Raw genomic sequence first — 9,969 nt, forward strand, 5'->3', positions numbered from 1 at the left:
GGCCCAGGGGTTGGTAGAGGAAGGTATTCCAACAGCCCAGGATGGAAAAGGCACCACCCTACAAAGGCCCTTCCACTTGCCTAGGGTTTCCTTGCCACTCCTGAAGCAATCATGTTCCTCCAATCCCAACCCTGAGCCCTTTGCAAAGACGCATTGGTTTTGTATTAGCTGATTTCGCTGGTGCACTCAGCTGTTACAAATAACCCATTTACCTTCATCCTCTCTTTTGGAATTATCCCAGAACAAATATCTTTTTACTTTAAAAATAGTTTATCCTAGTATTATTTTGAATACATATTGAGCACCTTTATAGATTTCTTTCATCTAATGGTTGTTAGTATGATTATATTGTTATATGGAGATATAGTTCTGTGATTTCAGAAGCAAATCACTTCAAAGATGACCCACCAAGTTTAGAAGTCTATTTAAAAGCTGTCTCTAAATGTGTTGCAAACCCATTTATTTAATAGTTACTTAGTAAGTGCCCGACTAAGAGCCCTGGGGATGTGAGGATTATAAATGCATGTAAAATATGTACCCTACCCTCAAGGAGCTGATTGTAGGATTATTACCCCACTAGGAGTCTAACTATTAATATGCATGCGTCCTAAGTCACTTTAGTGATGTCAGATTCTTTGCAACCCCATGGACTGTAACCCATCAGGCTCTTCTGTCCAAGTGATTCTCTAGGCAAGAATACTGGAGAGAGTTGCCAAGCCCTCCTCCAGGGGATCTTCTCAACCCAGGGATCAAACCTGCATCTCTTTACCTCTCCTGCACTGGCAGGAAGGTTCTTTACCACTAGTGCCACCTGGGAAGCCCAAATAGTCACCGTGTTTTGCTCAACATTTTCCACTGTTGTTTTTTAACTTATTTCAAAATTCAGGGCCTACAGGCAATCGTGAAACAGGGCATGTTCCCTGATGTTGCCTCAACATATCAAACTTTTGGCAACATTTGCACAGCCCAAGGTTTGGAGCTGGGAAGAACACGTCTACCCCTCCTCTGGGAGACCCACAGCAGATGGAATCTAATGGCAAAGCTGTGACTGTCACTCTTAAGCTCTCCGTGAGCTACTAAATCACCATCTCTCTTTGGTGGCTTCCTCTGATCTTTAGATGTGTCCAGCAGACTGCTGTACTGAAGCTCTTTCTTAATCATTATCTCAACTGATTCTTGTAACTACGCAGTAAGGCATTAAGATTAAGGGTGTTCACCCCACATTACAGATGGAAAAAACTGAAGCCCAGAGACATTGTCATTTGCTCAATGGTCACCCAGCAGTAAGTGGGAGCCTAAAACTCCAGCCCTTTGGAGATCTCTAGTGTTACACTATCCTCAGCCTGACTGACAGGTCTGGTGTGTTCAAGTCTTTACAATGACCATCTGTACAAAGCTGATTTAATCATTTCCACAGATGCTGCTTTGCCCTTTTCTCATGATATAATCAGAAAGCTTTAAGTTTGGAAGGCATCTTCCAAAAATAACTTTTCACGTCTTATCTTCTTGACTTTGCTTTCAACTTAATCTCTGATCTGTTTCTAACTTTCTGAATTTGCACAAGCAGAGGAGGGAAGCCACCTGTTTCAAGGTAGCTATCTCAAAGCCCAAGAAATGCAGAAAGGTTTTTAAAGACACTATTTACATAACAAAATGAGCCAAAGAAAGCTGTGTGAGACTATTTTTCTCAAAGGTCAGAACCTGAACTCAAATGTCATACACTAAAAGTTTTTCCCAGTGAAAGAGCAAATGGGGTCCATGAGACTCAGATAGTTAAGGACCTTCAGACAGGAAAGACTATTTGGGAGCTAAAAGCAAAGTTAAGAAGCAATGTATATACTTTAAAATTTTGCAGTTTTCCCAATTAAACAATAAATGAAACAAATGGATTGCTCTAGCCTTATTCTACGATCCTGGTCATTTAAACTGTAAATTGACAGTCAATTGTAGATCACTACCTATCACAAGTATGAATTTGTTGGGGAGCCCCCATAAATACAGTTGCCAGAAGGGACCCAAGAAATGCCCACCGCTGTGAAAAAATCTACCTAATATCTGTATTGGGTGGGGCCTAGCCTGTGTTACAGCCCACTGATATCACCAAGTCAATAAGCGAAATTAAGCCCACTTTACTCACGGGTGTACATTTCTGTGCCATCATATGTAGGTGGTTAAAAATGATGTTCAGTAGAACACCATGCAAAACCAAAGTTGAAAGAAAATTGGTTGCTATTACAAGGAAATGCAAATTTAAGGAAGGAATTCTCACTAGCACAGTTCCTTGGTATTAAAACATATTTGGATGCAAGACACCCCACTGTTTGGGGAGCTCCACAACCTAAAAAGGTGTTGAGTTTTAGCTGAATTTCCTGCTGGTTTTTTGCCTCTCAGTTTCTACCCTTTAAAAGTTCATGAAGATAAATCGTAAAGTATTTGACAAGTGTCACATTTGGAAATTAGTCAGTGTCTGACCATATTTTCCCTGGGTGTTTCCTCCCTTGCCCTTCAACACCAAGGGCATTTGTTTAATCACAGAATCTTTGTTTCTCAAGAGATATTTGCTGTTTCTCTAATACTTATTCCCCTACCTGCAGTTGCAATCCTTTGTCCCAGGACAGTCATTTACACAGCAACCAACTGTGATGTCACGATTGAGGGGATGAGGACAGTGCACAAAGAAAAGAGAAAGAGAATGCTTTCTTCTCCAGGCTGAGTTTTCTGAGTTTTAAAAACCATCGCTTCACCAATCAAAATATTTTAATAGAAAAACCCCATGACAAAGCTGCATTTCCTCAGGGTCTCGGGTGTCACACACAAAGCTTTTCAACAGAAGTTGTGTGTTGTGGGTTTGGGAAAGGGTAGATATTTTTATTTCATTTTATTCTCATTCTGTACTACTGATATCTGCCAGTAAAATACATTAAACATATTCCAGAAAGAGTTGATTTAGTTGATGAAAAATGTGTCTCCTGAGACCAGAGAAGGTACATTTTCTGTCTTACTATCATTTCCATAATAGGAACAATGTTTACATTTCCTCAGCTCATGTTAAAGCCTCTAATGTATTCATGTTCTTTCACTCTCCAGAGGCAGGAATTGAGGTATTTGAGATTTTATTTTTTCAGCTACTGCATCAAGCACTTAAGATCTGACAATTGTGATGTGTATTCTCACTTGGCATTAAAAAATAAAAGCTTCAGTGTTTGCATTTGATTAGAGTCTCTCAGCTTGGTGGCTGATTAAGCAGGAACAGGGAAAGCCACTTTCTTCAGAAACACAGCATCTTGGTTAATGTAGTGTAAGATTATTGACGGGCAGAGTCACATAATTTTTATTAAATTGAAGCGATTAGCTCTGCTGAAGAATCTCACCGTGACAGCAAACTCTAGCTATAATAATGAGACCTGACACTTCTCAAACCCACTACAGGACCCCAAATGGTCTCTACTTTGAAATATTCTTTCAGCTCAAGTAGAGGAAGAGCTTCATTCAAATATTCAGCATATTTCCCTAAAATTGAGTTTTTTTACATGGGTTTTTTGTTTGTTTTTGGAGAATCGATGCAAAATCAGCATAAACATTTGTAATCTATGGGCTTTATATAAATGATACCCACTGTCTTTCTCCCGGTTGCTTGAAATGCTAACCTAGCTCTTCTCCAGACAGAGGCCATGGGGCCCACCAGGAAGTAAGTCATCAGCAAACTCCCTGGAAGCCTGGAGCAGTGTGCCATTTGTTCATTTAACATGCATAAAAGTGTTGCCTATTTCTCCAGACTCAAAAATACCTCACTGGCACTTTTATGATGGGGAAGATTGAAAAAAAGACGAAAAGGGAAAGAGGATTAGATTTTGGAAAGGAAAAAAACTGCCATATTCCACGGACTGAACCAACTTAGAAAGAGCCCATACTTGAAAAGAGGGGAATGCACCTTTTCAAAACACAAAGAAGACAATAACGGAAGTCTATTTACATCCTGGGCGGTGGGGCGGGGAGGATTAATGAGTTAATGTTTGGCAAGAGGGAGCCTCAAAGACAAGTTCTGCAGAGGTGCCATTGTCACTTATTACTGTTATTAATTAACAGGGTGAATGCCAAACAAAATTAAGCCTCGGGGTCTGCTCTCACTTCTTCACGCCATATGCGATGTCTTTTGCAGGAGTGATTCGGGAGAGCTATCTCAAAGGCCACGACCAGCTCGTTCCTGTCACGCTCCTGGCCATCGCGGTCATTCTGGCTTTTGTCATGGGGGCCGTGTTCTCGGGCATCATCGTCTACTGCGTCTGCGATCACCGGCGCAAAGATGTGTCCTCCGTACAGCGCAAGGAAAAGGAGCTCACCCACTCCCGCCGCGGCTCCATGAGCAGCGTCACCAAGCTAAGCGGCCTCTTCGGGGACACCCAGTCCAAAGACCCCAAGCCAGAGGCCATCCTCACGCCACTCATGCACAATGGCAAGCTCGCCACTCCCAGCAACACCGCCAAGATGCTCATCAAGGCCGATCAGCACCACCTGGACCTGGCCGCCCTGCCCACCCCGGAGTCCACGCCGACGCTGCAGCAGAAACGCAAGCCCAGCCGCGGCAGCCGCGAGTGGGAACGGAATCAGAACCTCATCAACGCCTGCACCAAGGACATGCCCCCCATGGGCTCCCCGGTGATCCCCACGGACCTGCCCCTGCGGGCCTCCCCCAGCCACATCCCCAGCGTGGTCGTGCTGCCCACCACGCGGCAGAGCTACCAGCACGAGTACGTGGACCAGCCCAAAATGAGCGAGGTGGCGCCGATGGCGCTGGAGGACCAGGCAGCCACCCTGGAGTATAAGACCATCAAGGAACATCTCAGCAGCAAGAGTCCCAACCACGGGGTGAACCTGGTGGAGAACCTGGACAGCCTGCCCCCCAAAGTCCCCCAGCGGGAGGCCTCCCTGGGCCCTCCCGGGGCCTCCCTGTCGCAGAACGGCCTGAGCAAGCGGCTGGAGATGCGCCCCTCCTCGTCCTACGGGCTGGACTATAAGAGGAGCTACCCCACGAACTCGCTCACCAGAAGCCATCAGGCCGCCACCCTCAAAAGAAACAATACTAACTCCTCCAATTCCTCCCACCTCTCCAGGAACCAGAGCTTTGGCCGGGGAGACAACCCGCCCCCAGCCCCACAGCGGGTGGACTCCATCCAGGCACACAGCTCGCCGCAGCCCTCAGGCCAGGCCGTGACTGTGTCGAGGCAGCCCAGCCTCAACAGCGCCTACAACTCACTGACCCGGGCGGGGCTGAAGCGCACGCCCTCGCTAAAGCCGGACGTGCCCCCCAAACCCTCCTTTGCCCCTCTTTCCACATCCATGAAGCCCAACGACGCGTGTACATAATCCCCGGGGTGGGGAGGGGGCAGGTGTCGAACCAGCAGGAAAAGGCGAGGCGCCCGCCCGCTCAGCTCGGCAAGGTTCTCCATGGCTGAGTACCCACCCGACCAAGACGGCCGCGGCGGCGCCCGGGACTCTGAGTCCCTCCCTGGGACGCAGCGTGGGGAAGGGACTGTCGACAATTGGGCCGTGCGATTCGGTGAAGGTTCGCGACGCGGGACTCACCTCCATTTCTCTTCCTTCACTCTTCCCCCACGCCCTGCAACAGGTTGGACTCACGAAAGACTGCAATCAGCATCACAACATGAGCCAAAAGCACACATACCCACCCCTCCACCCACGCCCACCGTGTGCGTCTGCACGCCCGCGTGCACACACGCACGCACACACACACACACACACGTGGATAGCAACGGCAACATCGTGTCCATGACTGCACGGGGCGCTGCCCACTGGGCTAGCGTTCCCACCTGCAAAACACATTTTTTTTTTAAAAAATGAGAATTAAAAAGACAAAAAAAAAAAGAATTCATTGATAATTCTAACTCAGACTTTAACAATGGCAGAAGTTTACTATGCGCAGATACTGTGAAATGCCCACCAGTTACAGCTTTCTGTTATAACAGATGAATGCCATGCTGGGCAACTATGTCATAGATTTCTGCTCCTCTCTTTTAATGAAATAACGTGACCGTTAACGCAAGTAACTCTTTATTTATTGTTCACATTTTTTTTTCTTTAAGGAAAGGACTCTTCCACATACCATCCTCTGAACAGCTCTTCAGAAAGCCCCCTTGATAGTTAAAACTATTTAACGTGAAATCCATTAACTGGAATAATTGAGTTTCTTTATTTTTACAATAAATTCACTGAGTAAATAAGTCGGAGCTGGAATTCTGAGCTTTGTGTTTGGACTGTCTGATCTCTAGCTAAAGAAAAAAACTTAAAGAGGGGAATATTTATTTAAATCTACCAGCTTAATTTTCTGGTCAGGTCCCTGGCCTATAACATGCAAAAGAATAATTTGTTTCAAAGTCCTTCCAGATCCTAACTTCTAAAGCAACCAGGAGAGGAACTTTGAGAATGGCACCTCGTGTCCCATTGCTGCCAACATAGCTTTGTCAAGGGTTCCTACTTTCTGTGAAGGCACCAGCTTGTGAAACACCATCTCATTTCACCTTGCATGTGAGACAGCAAACAAAATCTACCAATGGTGTGAACTAATTAATGTGCTGGCTGCTACCTTGCATAAATTAATGGTTTGATCACACAGGTTTTTCGTGGGGTTACATCTGTGAATAGCCTGTTTTCCACATGTAAATTTGTGCCTTACACCCTGAGTTGTGTACACTTGTAAACTGTCATTATGATAATCTTTTCCCCCTTTTGAAATAAATGCAGATATTTATTTGATCCTCTCTCCCCCCACCCCCACTGCAGTCCTCTGGAAGATTAGCATCCAGCTGAGGGAAGGAGGATGCATTAGTGATGGTTATAGGAGAGCCGGGCGGCACCGCAGCCCGATTCACACTTCCATCCAGTGGTGCCAACTCCAACCACCCTTTGGCCATGCTGCCAAGCATGGATCCCAGTGTTGTGGGTGGCAAATCCCCTTTCTCCCTCCAGAGCTCCCTGCTTCCCTTGTATTCTCAGATCATTTCAACATGATGATGTCCTCATTAGCCAGCAGAAAAGGGACTAACATCCCAGTCCTCATTTCTGCTGTGTCCACTGCCAGAACACGCTGTGTGAGGTTGGGCAGGCACCTGGGGGTCGTCTCCAAGCCATGTGCTAGGCACACACGTGCAGTGCACACAAAGAAATAATATGGAAATAGATGCAGGCAGGCTGGTCCCTGCTGTGATTAATGAGTAACTCCAAGAATAAGGCCAACCGCAATGGATGCTGCAAAAACGTTGACTGGGGCAAAAGGTTTTTAATTTTTTTTTTTATTTCTTTATCCTTTTGTGGCTGTTGTTTGTAGGGGGAGGGGGTGGGGTGTGTGTTTTTCCCCTTGGTTTTCATTAGCTCAAGCACACACAAGGGACTTTTGTTTACTCTATTGCAAAGAACTGTCAACATACTGTAAACTGTGAGCATTGTTGTTGGTTGTTATTGTTTTTTTAAACCGCTAAACAGTATATCTGGTGGTCTCTTTGTCTTGTTTTCATTTCCAGTTTGATCTCTGGGTTTAGTTTTGTCTTAAAAAGAAAACTTCTGAAAAAGACAATCGGGAATAACTGAATTGGCTAGTGAAGAGTGGTACCTCCATAATCAGAGTGAGACCCAAGTGTGTAGCCAGAACATATGCATGACCTTTTTATTCCAGACACCCCTTCAGTTTTGCTCTTGTTTGGGGTAGGTTTTTGTTGTTCTTGTGTTGTTATGCTTTTGTTTTGTTTTGTTAATGGAATCCGTATTCACACCCTGTGAACTCTGTGCCCTGAAACCATGAAACTTCACTGCAAAGAGAGATATTGTCTCTTTCTGTCTACTTTCTTTAGAAATGGGGAATTTAGGAAGATGATGGGTATAGATCACCCTGCTGCCTTCTTCCCCAAGCTTCACTCCCACTAGAAATGAGGTGCCGCACCCACCCGCTCTGTCTGGTCCCCATGTGCGGGCATCAATGTGTTAGCTGTGTTACAGAGACCCATGTCTGCCTCCCACAACCCATCACTCATGGTGTTAACCCTAAAATGCCCACAGGTATTGAGGTGGTCTTCTGCATTGAAGTATTTTTCCTGTTTTCTTTTGTTCCCCACAGCGTGTGGGGGGAGGGTCCCTAAACCTGAGTGTGCCTTTGCTCTCCACCCTTGCTAGACACTGGTAGATGCAACCAACTCAGATTTATATTTGTTGTAAAGTTGTAAAAATATTGTGATGTCACCAATTTTCCTTCCATCTACACATCCCCTAACATCTGATTCATGACTTAATGTATGTTGTAAAAAAGAAAAAAGAATAGAAAAAAAGGGAAAAAAGACAAAAAGGCAAGGAAAAGGCTCTTTATTACTTAAAAGTAATAAAACAAGACTGTTCTGCATTCTCTTTTGTGTCCTGAATGCTTTTATTTATCTCGTAATTTCCTCCTTTCTCACCCCTCCCCTTTTGGGCTAGGATGCTTCTCTTTCCATCTCTATTTGGCTTCCAAAGTACAAATCACAATGTAGTTAGACCCATTTGTTTGCAGTACCCACACCCTGCTCCCCAAATTATTGATGTGTTTTCTCTGCCTTCACCCAGCCCGGAGCAGGATTGGAGCAGAAGCCACCAGTAATTAAAAGGCAGAGCACACGTTGACTCCCTCGATTCATTTTATGCATTTTCTTTTTATGGGCTTGTTCATCATCAAACATTTATGGTAGGCTTGATAGTTTAAGAGATCAAGGCTAGGATATTAGTATGTAAGGTCCACTAAAAATAGATCTTTGCACAGATGTGACTTCAGCCTTTTTACATATTAATAAGGTAGAGGGTGCCAGATTTTACTCCTTGTTAGCATCTATCTCTTATAAGCCAGAAGACACGGTTGGAGGTATATTGCAATGCAGCACTTGGTTTTTATTTTGCAGGGTAGCATTTTGAAATGCCTAGATCAGGTTTTTTCCCCCTTCTAAAGTATTTTTAAAAGTTATTTAAATAAGTCTTCAGCTGTAGTATTTTACTGTTGACCTTCTGAAATGATTTTTTTCCAAGTGTTTTGGATCAGTTTGAGTGTGAAAAGCTGTGGTTTCAGTTTACACCCCCTCGGTGGTCTAGTCACCTTTCACTAAGTTATTTCCAGTTGTTTAACTTGAATCCCACCCATCGGGCCAAGTGCTATCAAGCACAAAATTGACTAGAATATAGTCCCTGCCTCCTCATTTATAAGGAGGGGTGGACATGGCCTCTAAGACTGGGAGATGGGAACAACGTGCTGAGGGAAAGGCCCAGAGATCTGGGGCTCTGCATACGAGCTGGTCCTTATAGAAGCAGTTCTCAGGACGTCTGACCCGGACAGAAGGGCTAACTTGTACAATGGTGCCAAGGGCGCTGTGATTGCAACACAGAAAGTTTAGCGAACCTTGAGCAGGATCTGTGAAAGAGCCTGGCCAGGACAGGGCTGGGAAAAGGGGTCAGATCAGGAGAGGCCTGTGTACCATGGGCAGGATTCTAGCTGATGGGCAGTGGAGGGCATTAGAAGTCTATGAAGCTCCAAGCACCCGTGTTTGTGTTTAGAAAGCTACCTGGCAGTAATGTGGAAAAGGGACTGGTTCAGGAAGAGGCTGCTGTTGGGCAGTGTGCCAAGTGGTATGCCAAGTTGGTAGGAGCGATGCATGAAAACCCCACATCCAGTGTTGGATTCTTTTGGAAACAGAACTGACTCAGTTCCATGACCATTCCTTCCTTGGCTGGTCAGAGAGCTTCCTTCTCTTTCTGTGACTGACAGGTTTGTCCTGTCCAGTTATACCCAAATGTCAAATGGAGAGAATGACCAACAGCTTGTCTGACCCTTCTGTTTTAAAAAATGAGGGAGCTGTGGTCCACTGAGTAAAAGGATTTGCCCATGGTTCTAAAGCTGGTGGTAGAACACTCTACCAAGCACAAATGTATTGCTTTTTACTATTC

At 45.1% G+C, this 9,969-nt stretch overlaps 1 protein-coding gene across 4 annotated transcripts in view; it reads left to right on the forward strand.

Moving 5' to 3' along the window:
• SEMA6A (semaphorin 6A) overlaps window positions 1–8,409 on the forward strand; it is a 129,528-nt gene extending 121,119 nt beyond the window's left edge. For all 4 annotated transcript variants that reach the window (XM_043912316.1, XM_043912315.1, XM_043912317.1 and 1 more), the window contains one exon: window positions 4,160–8,409. In XM_043912316.1, coding sequence (XP_043768251.1) covers window positions 4,160–5,364 — 1,205 coding nt within the window. In that variant the 3' untranslated portion in view covers window positions 5,365–8,409. The remainder of the gene's footprint in view (window positions 1–4,159) is intronic.
• Window positions 8,410–9,969: the final 1,560 nt, after the last annotated feature.

This window comes from Cervus elaphus, chromosome 9, assembly GCF_910594005.1.
Source record: "Cervus elaphus chromosome 9, mCerEla1.1, whole genome shotgun sequence".
Lineage (NCBI taxonomy): Eukaryota > Metazoa > Chordata > Mammalia > Artiodactyla > Cervidae > Cervus > Cervus elaphus.